Here is a 26,116-nt window from a genome sequence, read left to right on the forward strand (position 1 = left end):
GCCAAATCTCGGTATTAAAGGTCACATGGGCAGAGAGAGAGATGGAGAGAGAGAGGGAGAGAGACACACACACAGAGAGAGAGAGAGATTTAGAAGGTGCCCAGTATTTGGTTAGTTGCATTTGCTGCTTGCCATTATGACATCATCCAGAGCCAGCCCAGAAATTACAATGGTTAACCCTCCTCCTGGTTCTTTTTTTTTCTTCCTCCTCTTGCCTTGCATCTGAATGATGCCTTTTTTCCTTCCTTCCTTCCTTCCTTCCTTCCTTCCTTCCTTCCTTCCTTCCTTCCTTCCTTCCTTCCTTCCCTCCCTCCCTCCTTCCTTCCTTCCTTCCTCCCTCCCTCCCTCCCTTCCTCCTTCATTGCTGTCTCCCCTCCATAGCGCATCTGTCTTTCCGCGCCCCCCCCCCTCTTCCCACAAGCCCACCCCACCCCACCCCGTTTGCTGCTTCGTCTTCTGCTGCCGCTGCTTCTATCCAGCACATCAAAGCCGCTTGCTGGGATCCCTGGCGGGGGGTTGAAAAGCGGGCGAAAGGAATGGGCAGGCATCATGGGAAGTCCGTTCGCCTGGGTGCTGAAAACCCGGGGAGTTTACGGCATTGCTCACGCGCCTTCCTGGCACCGAGCCCAGGATGGGTGTGTGTGTGTGTGTGTGTGTGTGTGTGTGTGTGTGTGCATCTCCCTCCTATCTCTCTCTCTCCCTCTGTGTAGGGTAGTGTGTTTCCCCCTCTATGGCACAAGGGAAGTGCCAACGTGGTGGTTGACCTCAATGCATGGCAAGGCTCTAGGCTTCCCCCAGCTGCTTCAAACGGGCTTTTTTCCCACCCTCCCACCCCCTATATAATAATACCTTGACGGGGGTAGAAGCCTCTCTCTTACTACGAAGCTGGCTATCTTCCAGCGGAACTTACTACGAGTCAACCTCCTTGGATTTTTTTTTCCTCCTGCCTTAGTTGGAGAGCCTAGCTGGGCATCCTTTAAGGCAGCTGAAGCAAAAAAGGGAAGGAAAAAAAAACCCATCCTGTGAATAGGACAGGAGGCATGGCACACTGGCACAGCCCCTCAACCCCACCGTTCCTGAGCTTGGGAGAGCATCCTCAAGTCGTGTCCGAAGCCCATCCCCGTTGGGCTTGGGCAAATGCGGCCGAACCCTCAGGCCAAATGTGGCCAGATTGGGTGGGGAGGGGGCCTCCAGTAGGGCTGGCCTGCATTCTCGTCTCCTTCCCCACCCCCCACTCCCCATGTGGACATATTTATTTATTTCATCCATTGTATCCCACGTTTTGAGCTGCCCCCTCTGTTTAGCTGTGTGTCTTTGCAAAGTCACACTCTCTTTCGGACAGCCTCAAAAGGGGGGATTTTTATTTTTTTTTAAAAATTGGCCAGACCCTAGACAACGTCCGAGGCCCTATTTGTGGTGGGACAGAGAGGACCTCTGCCATGGAGCCTGAAGGGAGGGAGGGAGTGTCCTTATGACTCATGTGGATGCTATATGAGAATAAAATCTGGTTAACCCTTGTCGTTAGAACAAGTAATCAGTGGAACAGAAGTTGCCTCCAGAAGTTGTGAATGCCCCAACACTGGAAGTCTTTAAGAACATGTTAGCTAACCATTTGTCTGAAACGGTGTAGGGTTTCCTGTCTAGGCAGGGGGTTGGACTAGAAGACCTCCAAGGTCCCTTCCAATTCTGCTATTGTATTGGTTTGCATTCCCAATCAATGGTGGTTTTTCTCCAAAGGTGTTCCCCCGCACTCCAAGAGCATCTGGACTTTTCGGTTTCCCTTCGAAGACGTTTCGCTTCTCATCCAGAGAAGCTTCTCAGGTTCTGAAGAACTGAACTGAGAACCGAAGAAGCTTCTGGGATGAGAAGGGAAAGGTTTTCGAAGGGAAACCAAAAATTCCAATGATCTCTTGGGGGGGCAAAAAAGCACCTTTGGGATAACCATGATGACTTGAGAATCTCCATAGATTCGATGGTGGTTTATTTGATCATAAACCATAAAATGATCAGCCGTGGGTCATACAGTGTGCTGGTCCAGAGCCACATTTACCTCCTCGGTCTCCAAACAGGATCACCTCCAAGGCGACCCACATGTCATTCAGACGACACAATAACCCTTTACAAGAATGGTTGCAGGAACTGGGGATGTCCAGTTTGATGAAAAGAAGGACTAGGGGAGACATGATAGCAGTCTTCCAATATCTCAGGGGCTGCCCCAAAGAAGAGGGAGTCAAGCTGTTCCCCAAAGCACTGGGATAAGAAGCAATGGGTGGAAACTAATCAAGGAGAGAAGCAGCTTAGAACTGAGGAGAAATTTCCTGACAGTGAGGACAATTAATCAGTTGGAACAACTTGCCTCTAGAAGTTGTGAATGCTCCAACACTGGAAGTTTTAAAGAAGATGTTAGCTAACCATTTGTCGGAAGTGGTATAGGGTCTCCTGTCTAGGCAGTGGGTTGGACTAGAAGACCTCCAAGCTCCCTTCCAACTGTTATTCTATTCTATTCTATTCTATTCTATAACGTACTAGAAGGGTAGATCTAACTCATTAAAAATGTCTTCTGAAGCCATTCTGGGAGGTCTTCAAAGCTTTCATTAATTCTTCATAACCAGGTCTATAAGGGGATATACTTCTTACCTGTTGAAGAGTGTTCCTCTTTAGGATTTTCAGCTCACCTGTGAAGGGATATGACAAGTAGCTCTTTCCAACTTTGCTTTCTCTTCCCCTGGGGACACTGTTGTTCTTGGAGGTGACGCAGTGGTTAAATGCAGCACTGCAGGCTACTGCTAGATCAGCAGGTCAGCGGTTCAAATCTCACCGGCTCAGGGTTGACTCAGCCTTCCATCCTTCCGAGGTGGGTAAAATGAGGACCCAGATTGTTGGGGGCAATATGCTGACTCTCTGTAAACCGCTTAGAGAGGCCTGAAAGGCCTATGAAGCGGTATATAAGTCTACTGCTATTGCTATTGCTATTGCTATTGGAGGCCTTAATTGGACCAGATGACTTTGGAGTTGTGGGCTGCATATTTCTGCACAATTCTCACTCCCCTTCTCCACCACCCCACCCACCTACCTCTTGGCTGCCAGGTATCCCTCTGACCTCCTTTCATAATTCTCACTTCTTCATTGGCATCTTATTTGGCTCGCTTTCCTGCCCGCGCTCAACGTTCGAAACCTGAAAGTTGAGGAACCCCCAAGGGCAACTTGTAAGGAAGGAGGTGTATACAGGCAGTCCTCGTCTTACGGCAGTCCATTGAGCGGGCGTTTGAAGTTCCAGGGGCACTGAAAAGAGTGGCTGATGACCGTTTTTCACCCTTTTACGTCCGTTGCGCCATTCCCAGGGTCATGTGATCGAAGGGGGCAACTTTGAAGACGTTTCGCATCTCATCCGAGGATCCACATCAGCTCTGACTGGATGGTGGGGAATGGAAGGGACTTCTACTCCTTGCAGACAGCTGGTCATTTACATCCTTTGAGAGGGTCGTTGAGGCCACTTGGAGGTTTTATACTCCTTGCAGACCACTGGTCATTTGCATCCTTTTAGCGGGTCATTGAGGCCACTTGGAGGTTTTATACTCCTTGCAGACAGCTGGTCATTTGCATCCTTTGAGAGGGTCATTGAGGCCACTTGGAGGTTTTATACTCCTTGCAGACCACTGGTCATTTGCATCCTTTTAGCGGGTCATTGAGGCCACTTAGAGGTTTTATACTCCTTGCAGACAGCTGGTCATTTGCATCCTTTTAGAGAGTCATTGAGGCCACTTGGAGATTTTATGCTCCTTGCAGACAGCTGGTCATTTGCATCCTTTCAGAGGGTCGCTGAGGCCACTTGGAGATTTGTTGTTGTGTCCTCAGGGTTACCTGAGGGGTGCTAATGGGTGTGGAGCCTTTCAGCAGTTCCGAGAAGGTTCCCCACCCATTTGAACAACTCAGGTGGACCTTGAGGACACAGATGAAACCTCCAAGTGGCCTCAATGACCCCCTTAAAAAATGCAAATGACCAGCTGTCTGCAAGGAATATCAATCCTTCCATTCCTCACCATTCTGCCAGAGCTGAAGAAGCTTCTTGGATGAGAAGCGAAACCTCTTCAAAGAAACCACAAAGTCCAGTCGCCTCTTGGGGGGGGGGGGAAAGCACCTATGGGTCAACAGGGAAGAAAGATCCGCTTAACAACCTTGGGACTAACTGAACAGCTGCAGGGATTCACTTAACGACTGCAGCAAGAAAGGTCGTAAAAGGGGCAAAAACATTCTTAACAAATGTCTCGCTCGGCGACAGAAATTTGGCGACTCTCTGTATCCAAAACACGAGGAACCCAGAGGGGGTTGCGAGATCAAATCGTCCCACACCACCCCGCCTGGCCCAAACCCCATCCCATCCATCTTCTAGTTACCTGCTCCTAGTTTGAGCGACATGAGACTAGTAAGGGTTCTTCTTCTCAAGGCATCCATCCAATCATCCCTGCAGAGATAACACATGGTGGATCCATTTTTCCAGATATCATGCCCAAGAACAAGAAGCAATGGGTGGAAACTAATCAAGGAGAGAAACAACTTAGAACTAAGGAGAAATTTCCTGACAGTGAGAACAATTAATCAGTGGAAAAGAAGTTGCCTCCAGAAGTTGTGAATGATCCAACACTGGAAGTCTTTAAGAAGATGTTGGATAGCCATCTGTCTGAAACGGTATAGGATTTCCTACCTAGGCAGTGGGTTGGACTAGAAGACCTCCAAGGTCCCTTCCAACTCTGCCGTTGCATTTTATTGTATAATTCCTGGAATTTCCTTCCATCACGCCTCTCCTTCAAAACACACCTGAGCTGCTTTGCCTGTGACACTATGCCACAAAGCGCCATCTTCTAAAGTAGTCCTCGACTTATGACAGTTCCATTTAGTGACAGTTCAAAGTTTACACCGCCACAAAAAAAGTGATTTAGCACTGGATTTCCCCACCCCGCCCCACTTAATGGCCTTCATAGCAGCCCCACGATCCAAAGTCAGACGCTTGGCAATCGGTTCCTACTTACGACCGTTGCTGTGTCCCCACCCCACCCCAGGTCACGTGATCCCTTTGGTCAAGGCCACGTCACTGGGGAAGCCATGTTCATTTAACGACCGGGTTACTGGCTTATCGACTACAGCAATTCACTTAACGAAGGTCGTACAAGGGAGCAAAACTCATTGGACAAACGTCTCCACTGATCGACAGAAATTTGGGGTTTAGTTGTGGTTGTAAGGCAAGGACTACCTGTAGAATAGCTGGGGGTGCATAACGTGTCACGTGCACCTGAGTGTAGAACAAGAAGCAATGGGTGGAAACTAACCAAGGAGAGAAGCAACCTAGAACCAAGGAGAAATTTCCTGAGAACAATTAATCAGTGGAACAGAAGTTGCCTCCAGAAGTTGTGAATGCCCCAACACTGGAAGTCTTTAAGAAGAGATTAAATAACTATTTGTCTGAAGTGGTGTAGGATTTCCTACCTAAGCAGGGGGTTGGACTAGAAGACTTCCAAGATCCCTTCCAACTCTGTTAGGTAAAGGTTCCCCTTGCACATATGTGCTAGTCCTTCCCAACTCTAGGAGGCACTGCTCATCTCCATTTCAAAGCCGAAGAGCCAGCGTTGTCCGAAGACGTCTCCGTGGTTATGTGGCCGGCATGACTTAACGCCGAAGGCGCACGGAACGCTGTTCCCTTCCCACCAAAGGTGGTCCCTATTTTTCTACTTGCATTTTATACCTGCTTTCGAATTGCTTCTGTTGGCAGAAGCTGGGACAAGTCACGGGAGCTCACTCCGTTATGCGGCGCTAGGATTCGAACCGCCGAACTGCCGACCTTTCTGATCGACAAGCTCAGTGTCTTAACCCCTGAGCCGCCGCCTCCCTTTCCCACGATTATTCTATTCTTAAAAACAAATAAGACCCAGTGTGGTTTTAATGCAGGGTTAGAATTGGTTCAGTGATTAAGGCATCGGGCTAGAAACCGGGAGACCAGGAGTTCTAGCCTCGCCTTAGGCATGAAGCCATCTGGGTGACCTTCAGCCAGTCCCTTTTTCTCAGCCCTAGGAAGGCGGCAATGGCAAAATACCCCTGAAAAACCTTGCCAAGAAAACAGCGAGCCCTCTCCGAGAATCGGAGACAATGGAAGAAAAGGAAGGGAAAAAAGGAGGAATAGTAGATTTTAAGAGGAATCTGGAATCCCAAGTCACGTAGCTTTATATCTCCCGAAATGCCACATCTTCTAAACACCCAACAATTCTACAACACAGCACTTCGTTGTTCAGATATAACAGAATAGCAAGAGTTGGAAAGGGACCTTGGAGGTCTTCTAGTCCAACCCCCTGCTTAGGCAGGAAACCCTACACCATTTCAGACAAATGGTTATCCAACATCTTTCTTAAAGACTTCCAGTGTTGGGGCATTCACAACTTCTGGAGGCAAGTTGTTCCACCGATTAATTGTTCTCACTGTCAGGAAATTTCTCCTTAGTTCTAAGTTGCTTCTCCCCTTGATTAGTTTCCACCCATTGCTTCTTCTCCTGCCTTCAGGTGCTTTGGAGAATAGCTTGACTCCCTCTTCTTTGGGGCAGCCCCTGAGATAGATTAGATTAACAGAGTTGGAAGGGACCTTGTAGGTCATCTAGTCCAATACCCCCCCCCCCCCAAGCAGGAGATCCTACACCATTTCTGACAGATGGCAGTCCAGTCTCTTCTTGAAAGCCTTCAGTGATGAAGCTCCCACAATCTCTGAAGGCAACTTCTGTTCCATGGGTTGATTGATTTCCCTGTCAGGAAATTTCTCCTTATTTCCAGGTTGAATCTCTCCTTGATCAGTTTCCATCCGTTATTCCTTGTCTGGCCTTCAGGTGCTTTGAAAAATAGCTTGACCCACCCCTTCCTCTCTGTGGCAGCCCCCTCAAATATTGGAAGGCTGCTATCCTGTCTCCCTGGTCCTTCTCTTCACTAGACTAGCCATGCCCAGTTCCTGCAACCGTTCATTGTATGTTTTAGCCTCCAGGCCTTTGATCATCTTAGATAGATTCAGATTAACAGAGTTGGAAGGGACCTTGTAGATCATCTAGTCCAAGACCCCCACCCAAGCAGGAGACCCTACACCATTTCAGCCTCTTCTTGAAAACCTCCAGGATGAAGCTCCCAGAACTTCTGAAGGCAACTTCCGTTCCATCGATTGATTGTTCTCACTTGTAGAAAATTCCTCCTTATTTCCAGGTTGAATCTCTCCTTGTTCAGTTTCCATCCATTATTCCTCATCTGGCCTTCAGGTGCTTTGGAGAATAGCTTGACCCCCTCCTCTATGTGGCAGCCCCTCAAATATTGGAAGATTCTATCATGCCTCCCCTGGTCCTTCTCTTCGCTAGACTAGCCATGCCCAGTTCCTGCAACCGTTCATCGTATGTTTTAGCCTCCAGTCCCTGATCATCTTTCTTGTTCTTCTCTGTACCCTTTCTAGAGTCTCAACATCTTTTTTATAGTGTGGTGACCAAAACTAGGTGCAGTATTCTAGGTGGGATCTTACTAAGGCTTCATAGAATGGTATTAGCACCTCCCTTGATCTGGATTGTATCCCTCTGTCAATGCACCTTAGAATAGCATTGGGTTTTTTTGACTGCCACCACACACTTCTGGCTCATATTTAGCTGGTTGTCCACTAAGACTCCAAGATCCCTCTCACAGTTACTGCTGTGTTGATTTTTTTATTCCATTTTAATAGCAATACCAATAGCAGTTAGACTTATATACCGCTTCATAGGGCTTTCAGCCCTCTCTAAGCGGTTTACAGAGTCAGCATATCGCCCCCACGGTCTGGGTCCTCATTTCACCCACCTCGGAAGGATGGAAGGCTGAGTCAACCTTGAGCCGGTGAGATTAGAACCGCTGAACTGCAGATAACAGTCAGCTGAAGTGGCCTGCAGTACTGCACCCTAACCACTGCGCCACCTCGGCTCTTGTGGTTGTGCCTTCCTAAATTTGGGCGGCCTTCTCCGTGCAATAAATAAACAAGCAAATAAATAAACATTTATTACCTATTATCTTATTGTGAGTCTGTCTCTCATGTAGCAGCCTGCTTCGCAAGGTTCTTGTGAAACATCAAATATTTGCATTTGAGATGTGCATTCAAAATCCAATCAAATCTTTCTCCTGGCCATGGACCAACCTACCACCAACTGAAAAGCATAGATACATCAGAGACTTAAAATGTGGGGAAAAAACCCTGAAGATATTAGTCCAGAAAGTAGATATAAAAGTCTATAAGAATCTTTAAAAAAGAGAGAGAGAGATAGGAGCATTAGATGGGTGTAGGGGAGCATCAACTTTTAATATGTGGGAGATGGTATGAAACGGACACGAAACGCTAGTTAAACAGTGTTCAGCTTTGTATCCAGTTTGGTATCTTTCGTAATGATGACTCAAACACAAATTATCTGGATAGTTTGCAGCCATTCACTGTTTGGGGTGGCGCAGTGGTTAAATGCAGCACTGCAGGCTACTGCTAGATCAGCAGTTCAGCGGTTCAAATCTCACCGGCTCAGGGTTGACTCAGCCTTCCATCCTTCCGAGGTGGGTAAAATGAGGACCCGGATTGTTGGGGGCAATATGCTGACTCTCTGTAAACCGCTTAGAGAGGGCTGAAAGCCCTATGAAGCGGTATATAAGTCTACTGCTATTGAGATCTTTGAATATAGCAACAACCCTTAGACTTATATTCCATTTTACAGTGCTTTCCAGCCCCTCTCTAAGCGGTTTACAGAGTCAGCCTTTTGCCCCCAACAATCTGGGTCCTCATTTTACCCACCTCAGAAGGACGGAAGGCTGGGGCAGTGGGCAGGGTTAGTCTGCAATAATGCATTCAGATAGATCGAGACACACACACACACACACACACACACACACACACAGAGAGAGAGAGAGAGAGAGAGAGAGAGAGAGACCACGAGAGACAGATAGATAGATTTCAATAGCACTTAGACTTATATACTGCTTCACAGTGCTTTTACAGCCCTCTCTAAGCGGTTTACAGAGTCAGCCTCTTGCCCCCAACAATCTGAGTCCTCATTTTACTCACCTCAGAAGGATGGAAGAGTCAACCGGAAGGAAGGAAGGAAGGAAGGAAGGAAGGAAGGAAGGAAGGAAGGAAGGAAGGAAGGAGGAAAATAGCAATAGCCCTTAGACTTATATACCGCTTTACAATGCTTTACAGCCCCTCTCTAAGCGGTTTACAAAGTCAGTCTCTTGCCTCCCCAACAATCTGAGTCTTCATTTTACCAACCTCGGAAGGATGGAAGGGTGGGCCAACCTTGAGCTGGTCAGGATCGAACTCCTGGCAGTGGCAGAGCTAGCCTGCAATAATACATTCAGATAGATCAAGAGACAGAGAGAGAAGGAGAAATAAATAGAGAGACAGACATAGATAGCAATAGCCCTTAGACTTATATACCGCTTTACAATGCTTTACAGCCCCTCTCTAAGCGGTTTACAAAGTCAGCCTCTTGCCCCCCAACAATCTGAGTCCTCATTTTACCCACCTCGGAAGGACGGAAGGCTGAGTCAACTTTGAGCCGGTCATACGGTTTTTACGAGAAGAAAAATCTTGTCCTGATGGAGTGATCGGTGTCCCATATGGAGCACGCGAACAATAGTAGTAAGAGAATAGGATGCAGTCAGAATTCAGTGAAGGACCTCAGCTTTGACTTGTGTGGATGATGGCGGGAGAGCCAGTTTGGCTTAGTGATGAAGGCAGCAGGCTAGAAAGCTGGAGACAGTGAGTTCTAGTCCCGCCTTAGGCATGAAAGCCAGCTGGGTGACTTTGGGCCAATCACCAGGAGACAGTTGAGTTCTAGCCCCACCTTAGGCGTGAAAGTCAACTGGGTGACTTTGGGCCAATCACCAGGAGACAGGGAGTTCTAGTCCCCACCTTAGGCGTGAAAGTCAACTGGGTGACTTTGGGCCAATTACCAGGAGACAGTGAGTTCTAGTCCCACTTAGGCATGAAAGCCAGCTGGGTGACTTTGGGTCAATTACCAGGAGACTGGGAGTTCTAGTCCCACCTTAGGCATGAAAGCCAGCTGGGTGACTTTGGGCCAATCATCAGGAGACAGTGAGTTCTAGTTCCACCTTAGGCATGAAAGCCAGCTGGGTAACTTTGGGCCAATTACCAGGAGACAGTGAGTTCTAGTCCCGCCTTAGGCCATGAAAGCCAGCTGGGTGACTTTGGGTCAATTACCAGGAGACAGTGAGTTCTAGTCCCACCTTAGGCATGAAAGCCAGCTGGGTGACTTTGGGCCAATCACCAGGAGACAGTGAGTTCTAGTCCCACCTTAGGCATGAAAGCCAGTTGGGTGGCTTTCAGCCAATTACCAGGAGACAGTGAGTTCTAGTCTCACCTTAGGCAGGAAAGCCAGCTGGGTGACTTTGGGCCAATCACCAGGAGACGGCGAGTTCTAGTCCCACCTTAGGCATGAAAGCCAGCTGGGTGACTTTGGGCCAATCACCAGGAGACAGTGAGTTCTAGTCCCACCTTAGGCATGAAAGCCAGCTGTGTGACTTTGGGCCAATTACCAGGAGACAGTGAGTTCTAGTCCCACCTTAGGCATGAAAGCCAGTTGGGTGGCTTTCGGCCAATTACCAGGAGACAGTGAGTTCTAGTCCCACCTTAGGCAGGAAATCCAGCTGGGTGGCTTTGGGCCAATCACCAGGAGACAGTGAGTTCTAGTCCCACCTTAGGCATGAAAGCCAGCTGGGTGACTTTGGGCCAATTACCAGGAGACAGTGAGTTCTAGTCCCACCTTAGGCATGAAAGCCAGCTCGGTGACTTTGGGTCAATTACCCGGAGACGGCGAGTTCTAGTCCCACCTTAGACATGAAAGCCAGCTAGATGACTTTGACCAGTCACCGGGATACTGTGAGTTCTAGTCCCACCTTAGGCATGAAAGCGGTCTAGGTGACATTGGGCTAATCACTGGGTGACTGAGAGTTCTAGGCCACCCTAGGCCCACCTGAGACTCTTGCAAATGTCAGCTCAAAGGGTGGCCCTCGAGCTGCCATCTTCCTTAAGAGAGAAATCATGGGCCAACATGCAGCCGTTCGGTTTTTTCCGGCTGTCCTTCTAAACGTCTCCTTATTTTCGCATACGGTTTTTTTTTTCCTGACGAAGGTCTCGCGCTTTCACCCAACGGGTCCAAACTCTTTTATCACCGGAGAAAACCGTAGGTGATATGAATAATTCAGTTCCACCTGGGTGAGATGGGAGCGCTCACGTGCTCTCTTTTCCTAGAAAGGCACGTCTCAAAAACTTTCCACCGGGGAAATTTCTGTCCAGTCGTTTGCCTTTTTTTTCCCCCTTTTCTGCCTACACTCTTGAATCAGATAACGAAAAAGCCGAGATCCCCTTAGTGTTGAAGTGTGTGTGTGTGTGTGTGTGTGTGTGTGTGTGTGAGAGAGAGAGAGAGAGAGAGAGAGAGAGAGAGAGAGAGAGAGAGAGAGAGAGAGAGAGAGAGAGAAAGAAAGGGAAAGAAAGAAAGAAAGAAAGAAAGAAAGAAAGAAAGAAAGAAAGAAAGAAAGAAAGAAAGAAAGACTTACTCAGGCAATGTGACTCAACCGTAATGCTGTCCAGTTGAATCAGTTAAACCGGGGAGGACTTGGATTGAAATTAGCAATGGGCTGTGTCGCCGAACTTTCAATCCCAATTAATCTTTAAAAGCCACATCGATTAGGGTGGATGACCCCCAAATTTAATCGATTGTCTCTGGGGTGGAGGATTCTGAATCCCCTTGCAGGTTTACAGGTGTTGCTAAGCCAAGAAGAAGATGGCAGCTTCAGGCCACCCGGCAACCATCTTAGCATAAATTAAATATTTTCCTTCCTTCCTTCCTTTGAGTGATAATCTATTCACTGGAGATGGCAACAGCGCAAATTAGTTTGGTGCAGGAAGGACACCAATACTTTTCAAACCCTAGATCCTACTATTTTTTTAAAAAAAGAGGATTTTACTCCACTAGCCGTTGCCGACTCTAGGGGGCGCTGCTCATCTCCCTTTCAAGGCCATTGAGCCAGTGCTGTCCAAAGACATTTCCGCAGAGAATCACAAAGCGCTGTTACCCTCCCTGTGATGTGGTACCTATTTATCTGCCCGCATTTGCATGCTTTCGAACTGGTAGGTTGGCAAGAGCTGAGCTGAGGACGGGAGCTCACCCCGCCACGTGGCGCTGGGTCTCGAACCTGGGCTGCCAGCTTTCCAGACGACAAGCCCAGCGTCTTAACCACTGAGCCCCATTTTACGACCTTCCTTGCCACGGTTGTTAAGTGAATCACTTCAGTTGTTAAATGAGTAGCATGGTTGTTAAGTGAATCTGTCTTCCCCGTTGACTTTGCTTGTCAGAAGGGGGTCACGTAACCCCGCTGGGACGCTGTAACCGTCATAAAAATGAGTCAGTTGCCAAAGATCTGAATGTAAATCATGTGACCATGGGGATACTGAAAGAGTCGTAAGTGTGAAAAGGGGTCGTAAGTCCGTTTCTTCAATGCTGTTGTAACTTCAAATGGTCTGCAAGTGAATTGTTGTAAGTTGAGGACTGCTTGTACAGCAGTTCTATTTGCTGCAGAAATGTCAGAGATTAGATAGATGATAGATAGATAGATAGATAGATAGATAGATAGATAGATAGATAGATAGATAGATAGATAGATAGATAGATAGATAGATAAATAGACAGACAGACAGACAGACAGACAGACAGACAGACAGACAGGAAGGATGGAGTGGATGGAGTGGATAGTGGTTGGTTGGATGGATGGAGTGGATGGACGGACGGACAGACAGTGATAGAGTGGATGGATAGATAGACACAGATACACTAGATACATGTAGAGATTGAATGGGTAGGTAGGTGGATGGATGGATGGAGTGAATGGATGGATAGAGTGGTTGGTTGGTTGGATGGATGGATGGATGGATGGATGGACAGATGAACAGTGATAGAATAGATGGATAGATAGATGGATAGACATACAGTAGATACATGTAGAGATTGAATGGGTAGGTAGTAAGTAGCTGTGTATGTATGTATGTAGGTTGGTAGGTAGTTGGACGGATGGACGGATAGACAGAGACAGACAGACAGAAAGATAGATAGATAGAGCGGATGGATGTATAGTGGTTGGATAGATAGATGGATGGACAGACAGAGATAGAGTGGATGGATGGATAGATGGACAGAGAATGGATAGGTGGGTGGGTGGGTGGATGGATGGAGAGAGAGAGAGATGATGGATGGATGGATGGATGGATGGATGGATGGATGGATGGATGGATGGATAGATAGATAGATAGATAGATAGATAGATAGATAGATAGATAGATAGATAGATAGATAGATAGATAGATAGATAGATAGATCGGATGGATGGATGGATGGATGGATGGATGGATGGATGGATGGATGGATGATCATTGTCCACTTTGAATACTTCTGAAGGCCAGCTCTTCCATTGATTTAATTCAGGAAATTCCTCCCTTCCCACCTGGTTCAGCACCCAGGCTAGCTCTCCCAAGCAACGATTTGCACCCATCTTTGTGGAAAGAGTCCATTGCCTGCAAGGGGGTTCAGTTCTAAATACATTTCCGTGGGTTGAGCTTTGCATCTCCCTGCCAAGAACGGGGTGGGCAATCTTTCCAAGGCCCGTGTTGGCTGTGAGTTGGGAAGTTTCCTCCCCCCCCCACTGCCCCCCCACTCCTTCCTCTGTGTCCCCCACGCCACCTTCCCCTTCCTCTTAAGCCGCAGTGTCGAAAGGATTTCCTGGAAGGAACGCGACTTTCCCCTTCCCTCTCGTCACCCTGCTTGAGGTCGCGGCTCTCCTGCCGTGCGAAACCAGCCAATTTGAAGCAAGGCTGCTTCCTGGGATGTAGGAAAGCTCAGGGTGGGGTGGGGGTGTTCTCCCCTCCTTCCTTCCCAGCATTCCCGAACCAGATTGCCGGTTTCTCACTGTTATTAGCAGCAGGAGCGATCTATTCCGGGCAAATTGTTGATGAGCGGCTTTGAATGACTTAACCAGCATGGCGGCTGAGCCGAGTTTCCCGTGGATCTGAAGGGCTCTGCTGGTTGTTCTCCAGAGCTACCAAAGAACCCACCATGGCCTTGGTTGCCCATTTTTGGCATGGAGATGGACTCAACCAAGATCATATATCTAGGGGAAGGGGTGTCAAACTCAAAGCCCGGGGGCTGGATCTGGCTCATGGAAAGACTCCAGAAATGACGAAAAGGACCAGCCCGCCAGCAAAAACTGACCTCAGGCAGGCCGCGCACATCGTCCCCCCCCCCCAGCTCTGTCTTCGGTTGTGACGGCTTCCTCCACCTGCAAAAATGGAGCTTGGGAGGCCACTTGTCCCATCCCAGTCCCCCCTGAGATCCGTTTTCAGCTGCAGCAGCCTCCTGCAACCATCTGCCAACGAAAACGGCACTCGGGATGGCACTTGGTCTTCCCAAAGGTGCCCCCGACACAATTGACGTTGAGCTGGCCGCACCCACTCTGGCCATGCCCCCCTCCTGGCCCCCAAGGTCAAACACAATCCTGAAGTTTTCACCGTCAGTGAAACTGAGTTTGACACCCCTGATCTAGTGTTATCAATCAGACAGGGGTTAAGATATAGGCAAGCCAGAGAGATCAGATGTCCCATGAGCCACAGCAGGGTGTAGGTATCTGGGTTCCAAGTAACACACCCATAGCCAACCAAACTGCGAGGCAGCTGTAGATTCCTCAAAGAATAGTTTTATTGGATAGATCTATTGGCGCAGTTCTGGTGAAAACCGACTCCGAAAGGTTTTCACCTAATTAATAGGGAGTTTTCCCCACCCTTTCCCAGACAGTCAGTCACATGGTCCAATCAAGGTGCAAATCCGGTTGCTTGGTAACATCGCTCCTCCTCTCTTCCGCCACCACTTGGAATGTCCTTGGTTCCCAAGGGAAAGTATTTTATGGTGGCTACAATCCTCCCCCAGCTATCTCTATTCCCTCCCCCTCCCTAACCCTCATCTTCATTGTGGCATCATGAAGCCTCAAAGATGGCCACCATGAGGCCAACTTCAGAGCTGACAGTAGGATTCTCTTGATTCCTTTTCCTGGAGACCTGGCCATGCTTCGAATCCACCTCCTGATCTTACTGCTGACCCATTCCAGATAAATCACCCTTCTCGTTTCTTTCCGATGCTCCTGCAGAAATGACTCCACACCAGCCCCAGCTCTGATCTTATTTTATTCATTTCACGAAATGTATACAGCCACCCATCTCGTCATGTTCTCCTGCGCACCGTTTTAAGCAGGGCGTCCAACCTCGGCAACGTTTAAGACTTGCGGATGTCCCAACTCCCAGAAATCCCCCAGCCAGTCCACCAGTCTCAAAAGTCCAGTCTCCTGTCTTGAGCAAGGGGTCAGACTGGAACAGTGATCTCCAGGCTGGAATACTGTAATGTGCTCTACATGGGGCTGCCCTTGAAGAGCATCCGGAGACTTCAGCTAGTCCAGAATGCGGCTGCGCGAGTGATCGTGGGCGCACCACGGTTCGCCCACATAACACCGATCCTCCGTGAGCTGCACTGGCTACCTCGATCTCCGGGTGCACTTCAAGGTCCTACTCACCACCTATAAAGCGCTCCATGGTAGTGGATCTGGCTATTTGAGAGACCGCCTTCTGCCAATTACCTCCCTGCGTCCCATCAGATCGCATAGAGCTGGCCTCCTCCGTATTCCATCCGCCAGTCAGTGCCGACTGGCGACTACTCGGAGGAGAGCCTTCTCTGTTGCGGCTCCGACACTATGGAACAATCTCCCCGTGGAGATTCGTACCCTCACCACCATCCAGGCCTTCCGCACAGCCCTCAAGAACTGGCTAGCCCGTCAGGCCTAGGGATAAGTCTACTTCGCCCCTCCCGAATGCTGAGTGAATGTTGAGTTTTACTGTTTAATTTACTTTTGTTCACATTTCTTTTTTATTGTCCTACACTCCCCTTCCTTTTTGATTGTAAGCCGCCCTGAGTCCCCTCAGGGAAAAGGGCGGCCTATAAATGTCCAATAAATACCTAAAAAAAAATTAAAAAAAATACAGCGGTCACCAATTAGTGGTCCGCAGAAAACAATATTTGCATTTTTGATATTGCACTAAATCTGTGACCCGACAAATGCGCGAACGGCAAAAGCGCGCTGACAAAACCGTGGCGCTAAAACCGCGATGTCATCAACGCGCCGACAACAGCGCGCCAACAGAAGCGTGGTTTAAGTTAAGGTTAGGGTTAGGGTTAGAGTTACAGCGCGCTTCTGTCGGCGCGCTGTTGTCGGCGCGCTTCAGCGCTCATTCGTCGGCGCGCTTTAGAACTCGCGGTTTTGTCACCGCGGTTTAGTCAGGCGCGCTTTTGTCGTTCGCGCATTTGTGGGTGAACCCACTAAATCAGGGGGTCCTCAAGCTATGGCCCCTGGGAGGGATACGTGCAAAGAACGCTTGTGTTGCTGCAGAGAGTCTCCTCCTTCGGGGTCTTTTTGTACGGGTCGGAGGGGGGCAGAAATTCCGACTTGGGGTCTGCTTTGGCCTCCTGGTGGGGGGCTTTGGGCGAAGGCTGGAGGGAAGCATCGCTGGTGGCGAAGAACCGGAGGGCCTCGTTCCAGTGGGACTGCATCATGGCCTGGAACTGGCTGACCATCTCAGCCCGCTGAGCCTCCAGGCACTGGCACCTGGCCTTGCACTCCTACAGGTCTTCCTTTTGCTTCAAAAGCCTATGCTCCTAGTCCTTAGTGAGGTGCTTCTGCTGAGCCTCCTTCTCGGCCAGATCCGATTTGAACTGAGCTGTTTTGCCAACTCTTTCTCCTGGGGGCTGCTTAGCTCCAGCAACTGCTCCCTGTTGGGGCCCTAAGGAGCCCGGGCGGGCAGATGAGGAGGGGCTGGGAGGGGAGGGGCCAGTAGAGGCTGGTGAGGCACCCCTTGATGTGAGTGACATCGAGTTGGCCACGCCCACCCACTCACATGACCACCTAGCCACGCCTGCCCACCCAGTCATTAGGCAGATCATGTTAGTGATTCATGGGATTTCAAATTATGAATTGAGTGGTCCCTGAGGTCGTAAAGGTTGGGGACGCCTAGAATAGAGGACCTCTGAAGGTCCCTTCCAGTCCAAGGACTGCATGTATGTTCAAGGTGAAGTAGGCTTTGTGCATGAGTGAAAATTAACAGTGACCTAAATGTCTGGGAGATGGGGCCAGGAACATTTTACGGAAAGAAGAATGCGGTGATCAGATGGGCGGGTATTTCTGGAGGCAACGCTTGCATTGAGATGGTAGGCCGTTAATTGTTTTTTATTCTTTTACATTGGGTTTTTATTGTACGTAAGCCACTCGGAGTCACTTGAGCGGGCCCTGTAAATCTTCCAAATAAATGACGATTAAAAGAGAATATTGTAGCTCAGGATCGGAGTGGTGGGGTGGCCTAGAGGTGGCGCTCTCGCCTCACAATCAGGAGGCTGTGAATTTGATCCTAGGTTGAGGCAGATATTTCTCTCGCTGGCCACAATGAGAAAGAATTCTCTTCTGTTCTGTTCTATTTTAAATATATCTGCTGAACAAAACTCCGCATTGGCAACAGGAAGGGCATCGGGCCATTAAAACACCCTCCTAGCTCCATTCAGTTTCCCAGACTTCACCCCACAAGGGATTATGAGGGTTGGTCTTTCTTTCTTTCTTTCTTTCTTTCTTTCTTTCTTTCTTTCTTTCTTTCTTTCTTTCTTTCTTTCTTTCTTTCTTTCTTTCTTTCTTCCTTCCTTCCTTCCTTCCTTCCTTCCTTCCTTCTTTCTTTCTTTCTTTCTTTCTCTCTCCTTCCTTCATTTCCTCCTACCTTTATCTCTCTCTCTTTCCCTCCCCCCCTCTCACCCCACCCATTCCCTTTCCCTCTCTCCCTCTGCCTGCCACCCCACTCCATAGTCAGTTGACCGTGGTGAAGTGACCGCAGCAAGTTGGCTGTAGCGAATTGTCCCACATTGAGGTGGCCATGGCTAATTGGCCACAGCAAGTTCACGGTAATGAGTTGGTCATAGCGAGTTGTCCATGAAGAGTTGGCCGTGGTGAGTGGGCCACAGCAAGCTTACCGTGGCGATTTGGCCGCAGCAAGTTGGTGGTGATGAGTTGTCTCATGGAGAGTTGGCCATGGGGAGTTGGCCATGGAGAATTGGAATTGGCCATGGAGAGTTGTCATGGTAAGGTGGCCGTGGAGAATTGGCCATGGTGAGTTGGCCATGGAGAGTTGTCTCATGCTGAGGTGGCCATGGAAAGGTGGCCATGGAGAATTGGTCATGGAGAGTTGGCCATGGAGAATTGGAATTGGCCATGGAGAGTTGTCTCATGGTAAGGTGGCCATGGTGAGTTGGCCATGGAGAGGTGGACATGGAGAGTTGGCCATGGAGAATTGGAATTGGCCATGGAGAGTTGTCTCATGGTAAGGTGGACATGGAGAGTTGGCCATGGAGTGTTGTCTCATGGTGAGGTGGCCATGGAGAATTGGTCATGGAGAGTTGGCCATGGAGAATTGGAATTGGCCATGGAGAGTTGTCTCATGGTGAGGTGGCCATGGAGAGTTGCCTCATGGTAAGGTGGCCATGGTGAGTTGGCCATGGAGTGTTGTCTCATGGAGTGTTGTCTCATGGTGAGGTGGCCATGGAGAATTGGCCATGGAGACATGGCCATGGAGAGTTGGCTATGGTGAGGTGACCGCAGCAAGTTGGTGGGGGCGAGTCGCCCCACAGTGAATTGGCCATGGCGAGGTGGCTATGGCGAATTGCCTTAGAGCCCAGGCCATCAGCCTGGGTGGCCTCCTTCCTCCAGGCAGGCGCTAACTCTTGTCTCTTCTCCCTCTTTCCTCCCCTCGGCCGATCACAGGTTACAAGGCAGATCCATGAGCATGAGCAGGAGAACGAGTTGCGGGAACAGATGTCAGGATATAAACGGATGCGGCGCCAGCACCAGAAGCAGCTGATCGCCCTGGAAAACAAGCTGAAGGCTGAAATGGACGAACACCGCCTCAAGCTGCAGAAAGAGGTGGAGACCCATGCCAACAACTCGTCCATTGAACTGGAGAAGCTAGCCAAGAAACAGGTGGCCGTCATAGAGAAGGAGGTGAGCCGGGTTCTCCTGCAGGATGGGCCCCCTTGCCGGCTGAGGGATTCAGAAGGCCACCCAGATTCCATGACACCTTGAGATGCCTGGTGGGGCAGCGTGCAGGTCGTTTGACACACCAACTCTCCCCAATTTCATCTCCCCCCCCACGCCTACCTGAGATGGAAGGTAGTTGTGTGCTCTCTCTGGAGCACTGGTAGTTATGTGTTGCCTCCGAAGTCTGACCTTAGAGAGGCAGAAGAACAGCGGGAGCCTGTTCCCACTGTGCTCACGCACAGAGCTTCCAGAAGGCAAGAACAGTTAAGACCAAAGGGGCGACTCGGGAGTAAGGCTTGGGAGATGATTGGCCCCTCCCATAAGACATAAAAAGAGGAGTAAACGGACGTGAGCCTTTGCAAGGAAGCAATTCTGTTCCTTGTGGTCGGTTTAAACTCTGAAGCTCCGTTTTGACTCTGTGCTCCATTTGGCCTTGCAAAACTAATTGGCAGTTAGGTCTCTGGCAGCGTTTCAAGGGAGATAAAGGTGGGTACTTATCAGCATTATCCCGAAAGACTTCGGCAGACTTCTGTCGGACTCTTCACAGGCTGGTTGTGAATCATTAAAGGGGTGTGAATGGCCAGTAATGATATAGCCTCAGTCACATTGTCCAATCCAGGAGCTGGCCGGTTGCTTGGTTACTTTACTCCTCCCCTGGCCAGCCACCGGTGAGAATGTCCTTGGTTCCCACAAGAAAACTTCATTGCTTTGGCTACAAAACCTCATCTAACTATTTCCTCCCTCCTTCTGTTGTGTGGCAACTCTGAAGCCTCAGCCAGATCCATCTCAGGGTTGACACATTATGCACCAACCGGGGTCACTGCGTGTCACTTGGGGCGCAGTGGTTAAATGCAGTACTGCAGGCCACTTCAGCTGACTGTTATCTGCAGTTCAGCGGTTCTAATCTCACCGGCTCAGGGTTGACTCAGCCTTCCATCCTTCCGAGGTGGGTAAAATGAGGACCCGGATTGTTGTTGGGGGCAATATGCTGACTCTGTAAACCGCTTAGAGAGGGCTGAAAGCCCTATGAAGCGGTATATAAGTTTGTATTTTGTATTTGTATTTGCCTTTATTTGTATGCCGCCCTTTTCCCTGAAGGGACTCAGGGCGGCTCACAATTCAAAAGGGAGGGGGGAAACGACAAACAGTAAACAATACAACATATTAAAAGAGAAAAAACGCAACAATCACACCATTCGAGTGGGGCTATAATCTTAGCCCCGGGACAGCCAGATCTTTACAGCAGCGCGGAAGGATTGGAGGGTGGTGAGGGTCCGAATCTCCACGGGGAGTTCGTTCCAAAGGGACGGAGCAGCCACCGAGAAGGCCCTCCTCCGGGTAGTTGCCAGTTTGAACTGCTATTGCTATATAAAACTGAAAGATGGGCAGACAAGACTGTGGGTGGCTCACAACCATAAAAACCGAACAGTAGAACAGAAAGAAAGAAGAAACTCTGGAAAATTGCTATCATGTCAGTCCTGGTCCCCTTCTTTTCTCTAGAATGCCCAAATTCCCACAACCGTTCATCTTAACGTTTTAGCTTTCCGTCCCCTAAATCAGTGTTTCTCAACCTTGGCCACTTGAAGATGTCTGGACTTCAACTCCCAGAATTCCCCAGCCAGCGAATGCTGGCTGGGGAATTCTGGGAGTTGAAGTCCGGACATCTTCAAGTGGCCAAGGTTGGGAAACACTGCCCTAAATGACAGTCTTGAACCCTGAAAACATGGGTCGTTTTTTTTAATTTTAAAAAAGCCTTTTTTCCCCCCTACACAGGCTAAGACAGGCGGCAGCAGATGAGAAGAAGTTCCAGCAACAGATTTTGGCTCAGCAGAAGAGGGATCTGACCAATTTCTTAGAAAGTCAGAAGAAGCAATACAAGATTTGCAAAGAAAAGATTAAAGAGGCAAGGAGGCGCTCTCCAGATCTGGGGAAGGTGAAGGAGCAAAATGAACTGGTGGGAGAGGAGGTGGGGTCTCATCTCATCCCATTAACCACCACCAGAGTGACGCGCCCCCGTGGGGAGGAAGAGGAGGAGCAGGGGAGAAAGGGAAGGGGAAGAGGAGGAGGGGAGGAATGGAAGGAGGAGGAAGAGGAGGGAGAAAGGGGAAGTGGAAAAGGAAAAGAGGGGAAGGGCAAAAGGAGGAGAGGAGAAAAGGAAAGTGGAAAAGGAGAGGAGGGGGAAAGGGGAAGAGGAGGAGGGGAGAAATGGAAGGAGAAGGAAGAGGAGGACGGAGAAAGGAAAGGCGAAAAGGAGAAGAGGAGGGTGAAGGCCAAAAGGAGGAGAGGAGAAGGGAAAGAGGAGGAGGGAAGAAAGGGAAGGGGAAAAGGAGGGGAGAAAGGAAAGGACAAGGAAGTGGAGGAGGGAGAAAGGGAAGTGAAAAAGGAGAAGAGGGGGGAGGGGAACCAGAGGAGGGGAGAAGAAGGAGAAGTAGGAGGAGGAAGGAGAAAGGAAAGTGGAAAAGGAGGAGGGTGAAGGGCAAGAGGAAGAGAGGAGAAGGGGAAGAGGAGGAGGGAAGAAAGGGAAGGGGAAAAGGAGGGAAGGAGAAAGGGAAGTAGAAGGAAGCTTGGTTGTTTCCTTGCAGACGTTTCATTACCTAACCAAGTAACGTCATCGGTGTTAGAAAGGAACCCTGTTAGCGAGAGAGAGAGAGAGAGAGAGATTAGACAAGGGACCCTGGCTCTACTCAGGGCGCTTCCCCCAAAGAGTCATCGGACGCAGTGCCGGTTTTCATTCTGCTGTAGCCCGTTGGCCTTTTACTCAACACCCCCCCTGGTCTCCCGGCCCCCCTTTCAGGAGATGAACGAGGATCACAGCACACCCAAGAAGGAGAAGCAGGAAAGGATCTCCAAACACAAAGAAAATCTGCAGCACACACAGGCTGAAGAAGAGGCGCATCTTCTCAGCCAGCAGAGACTCTACTACGACAAAAACTGCCGTTTCTTCAAGCGGAAAACGATGATCCGAAGGCATGAGTTGGAGCAGCAGAATATTCGTGAGGTCTCTGCTTTTAGCCTTTGCCCTCCCCCACCACCCCCCCAAAAAAAAACGACGTGCAAGGGGCGATACTGAGCAAATCCAGAGAGAGAGAGTCAGTGTGCTCCCCCACTCCCCAATTTCTCTTTCGAAGGTTCTAGACCAGGGATCGGCAACCGATGTGGCTCTTTTATCCCTCTGCTCCCTGTCGCCGGTCGGCTCCACAATGGATAGGGATTTTGGTTAGGACAGGTGGGAGGAAAAAGGATGGCGCGCTAGGAGAAGACTCTACAGTGGTGGGGACTGAACTTCCGGTTGGCAGAGGAAAAAGGATAGTGCACTAGGAGGAGAATCTAGCGGGGGGGGGGGGGGGACAGGACTTCCGGTCAGCAGGACGCTGTGCTAGGAGGAGACTCTATGGTGGGGGGAACTGGACTTCTGGTTAGCAAAGGAAAAAGGATGCTGTGCTAGGAAGAGACTCTATGGTGGGGGAGCCACCCTGAGTCCCTCTGGGAATAGGGGGCATAGAAATGCAATAAATCAAATCAAATCAAACCAGACTTCCGGTTAGCAGAGGAAAAAGGACGCTGTGCTAGGAAGAGACTCTATGGTGGGGGGAACTGGACTTCCGGTTAGCAGAGGAAAAAGGACGCTGTGCTAGGAAGAGACTCTATGGTGGGGGAACCGGACTTCCGGCCAGCTCCAGAATTGAACAGGGGACTTCCGGTTAGGATCTTTGTGGCTCTTTTGAGTGTTTAATGTGGCCGACCCCTAGCCTAGACCAGGGTTCGCCAGCCTTAACTGCTTTAAAACTTGGGGACTTCAACTGGCTGGCGGAGGAATTCGGATGGATGGAAAGAGAGAGAGAGAGAGGCTCGCGCTCCGTGAGCGTCCCTGGTCAGAGGCGGTAGGCCCACCCCCATTTAGGCACGTTTTCAACCCAAACCGCATTCACGGAAGGCTGAGCGCATGTGCGAACGGGCCGCATGCGAGCGAAGCGCTCGCATTTGCGAGCCAGTAGGGAAGGTATCGTATTTTTCGGAGTATAAGACGCAGCAAGGTTTTGAAGAGGAAAAATTTTAAAAAAAGTTTTTGCACTCTGCAAACCTCCCAAAAACGGCTCATCTTTCACAAAAACGGGCCCGTTTTCTCCCCCCAAAAAAGGCACGAATAGCCTTTAGGGAGCTTGCAGAGTGCTCCTGGGGGGGTTGGGAGGCCAAAAACGAGCAAACAAATGGCCCGTTTTTCGTAAAGAAAAAGGGCACAGATAGCCTTTAGGAAGCTTATCGAGTACTCCTGGGGACTACGGGGGTAAAATTGAGCAAAAAACGGCCTGTTTTTTGCTCATTTCTGCCCTCCTCAGCCCCCAGGAGCTCTCTAAAAGCTTCCTAGAGGCAATGCACGGCCATTTTGGTGAAAGGGGTGGAGTTTCGGGAGGCAAAAAAAATGCTGTATTCAGTGTATAAGACGCACCCAGATTTTCAGCCTCTTTTTTGAGGGAGAAAGGTGCGCCTTATACTCCGAAAAATGCTGTAAGTGAATATCAATCACCCCATTCCCTGATCCTTTGGCATTACTCCTCCTGTCTACCGTATTTTTTGGAGTACAAGATGCACCAAGATTGTGAAGAAGCAAATGTTTTTTTAAAAAAAGGTTTTGCACTCTGCAGACCTCCCAAAAACGGGCCCGTTTTTGATCAGAAAAGGGCATGCATAGCCTTTAGGAGACTTGTAGAGTGCTCCTGGGGGCGGGGGGGGGGCAAAAACAAGCAAAAAATAGCCTATTTCTTGCTCATTTCCACCCTCCCCAGCCCCCAGGAGCACTCTGGAAGCCTCCTAAAGCAGTGTTTCCCAACCTTGGCAACTTGAAGATGTCTGGACCTCAACTCCCAGAATTCCCCAGCCAGCGAATGCTGGCTGGGGAATTCTGGGAGTTGAAGTCCAGACATCTTCAAGTTGACAAGGTTGAGAAACACTGATCTAATCACTATACGGAAACGTTTTTGCCAGAAACGTCCAACGTTTTTAATGTTTATCTAATAAAAAAACTTTATAATAACTTTTAAAAAAGGGGTGGGGCATGATCTACTGCAATGCGCCTCCTAAAGCAGTGTTTCCCAACCTTGGCAGCATTCGCTGGCTGGGGAATTCTGGGAGTTGAAGTCCGGACATCTTCAAGTTGCCAAGGTTGGGAAACACTGTCCTAAAGGCCATGCACAGCCATTTTTGCAAAGGGGGCGGGGCTCTGGGAGGCTAAAAAATACTGTATTCAGTATTTAAGACCCACCCAGATTTTCACTCACTTTTTTGGGGGGGGGTGCGTCTTATACTCTGAAAAATATGGTAATTTAAATCAAAGCTTCCAAAAGGAGGAAAAAAATTGGAGCACAAACAGGAAGCTCATAGTCCTTTCAAAAATGGTTTCTTCGTGTTCTCCTAAATATTTCAGTCATTTCTGGATCTTTCCGCTTTAAGTGATTTGTGATAGGTTTAGATTTGAAGCGTGGATGTCATTTTGCTCGGTGGGAAGTGCTGAAGGTTTAACGCCTACCGATAAAGGAGAATATTTGTAGCTCTCGGGGTTGACAGGAGAGGTTCTTGGTGCTCTCTGACTTTGGTTGGGGTTTTTATTTTGGTTTTTTTGCAGACGTTTCGTTACCAAACTAGATAACGTCATCAGTGCTAGAAGGGAGTGAGGTTGGTGGGGAGGAGGAGGAAGATTTTAGTGTCCTTGATATGGTTTGAGCTTGGTGGTTTTCTTGCAGACATTTTATTACCCAACTAGGTAACATCATCAGTGCTAGAAGGGAGTGAGGTTTGTGGAGGGGAGGAAGAGGAGAAGGAGGAGGAGGAAGAATGTAGTCTCTGAGCTTGATTAGTTTTCTTGCAGACGTTTTATTACCCAACTAGGTAACATCATCAGTGCTAAAAGGGAATGAGGTTTGTGGAGTGGAGGAGAAGGGGAGGAAGAGGAGGAAGAAGAGGAGGAATAGCAGTAGACTTATATACCGCTTCATAGGGCTTTCAGCCCTCTCTAAGCGGTTTACAGAGAGTCAGCATATTGCCCCCAACAATCTGGGTCCTCATTTTACCCACCTCGGAAGGATGGAAGGCTGAGTCAACCCTGAGCCGGTGGGATTTGAACCACTGAACTGCTGATCTAGCAGTAGCCTGCAGTGCTGCATTTAACCACTGCGCCACCTTGGCTCTTAACGTCTTAACGGAATTAGTCCTTAATGCTCTCTGAGCTTAGTGGTTTTCTTGCAGACGTTTTATTACCCAACTAGGTAACATCATCAGTGCTAGAAGGGAGTGAGGTTTGTGGAGTGGAGGAGAAGGGGAGGAAGAGGAGGAGGAAGAGGAGGAATTAGTCCTTAATGCTCTCTGAGCTTAGTGGTTTTCTTGCAGATGTTTTATTACCCAACTAGGTAACATCATCAGTGCTAGAAGGGAGTGAGGTTTGTGGAGGGGAGGAAGAGGAGGAGGAGGAAGAATGTAGTCTCTGAGCTTAAATAGTTTTCTTGCAGACGTTTTATTACCCAACTAGGTAACACCATCAGTGCTAAAAGGGAATGAGGTTTGTGGAGTGGAGGAGAAGGGGAGGAAGAGGAGGAGGAGGAGGAGGAGGAGGAGGAGGAGGAGGAGGAGGAGGAGGAGGAGGAGGAGGAATTAGTCCTTAATGCTCTCTGAGCTTAGTGGTTTTCTTGTAGATGTTTTACTACCCAACTAGGTAACATCAGCAGTGCTAGAAGGGAGAGAGGTTTGTTGTGGAGGAGAAGGAGGAATTGGTCCTTAATGCTATCTGAGCTAGATGGATTTCTAGCAGACATTTCCTTACCAAACTAGGCTACATCATCAGTACACTGATGATGTAACCTAGTTTGGTAATGAAACGTCTTCAAGGAAACCACCAAGTTCAGAGAGCGTCAAGGGCCCCTCCCCTCCTG

At 49.1% G+C, this 26,116-nt stretch overlaps 1 protein-coding gene across 1 annotated transcript in view; it reads left to right on the forward strand.

The window, feature by feature from the left end:
- Positions 1–26,116, forward strand: part of TAOK3 (TAO kinase 3) — a 128,028-nt gene that overhangs the window by 90,501 nt on the left and 11,411 nt on the right. Inside the window, exons 16-18 of the mRNA XM_087705648.1 lie at positions 18,924–19,169; positions 20,980–21,129; positions 21,991–22,194. Of these exons, the coding sequence (XP_087561774.1) occupies positions 18,924–19,169; positions 20,980–21,129; positions 21,991–22,194 (600 nt within the window). The remainder of the gene's footprint in view (positions 1–18,923; positions 19,170–20,979; positions 21,130–21,990; positions 22,195–26,116) is intronic.

The sequence above is a fragment of the Thamnophis sirtalis genome, unplaced genomic scaffold, assembly GCF_051295495.1.
Source record: "Thamnophis sirtalis isolate CommonGarterSnake01/CBP01778 unplaced genomic scaffold, rThaSir2_p1.2 scaffold_2, whole genome shotgun sequence".
In the NCBI taxonomy this organism is placed as follows: Eukaryota; Metazoa; Chordata; class Lepidosauria; order Squamata; family Natricidae; genus Thamnophis; species Thamnophis sirtalis.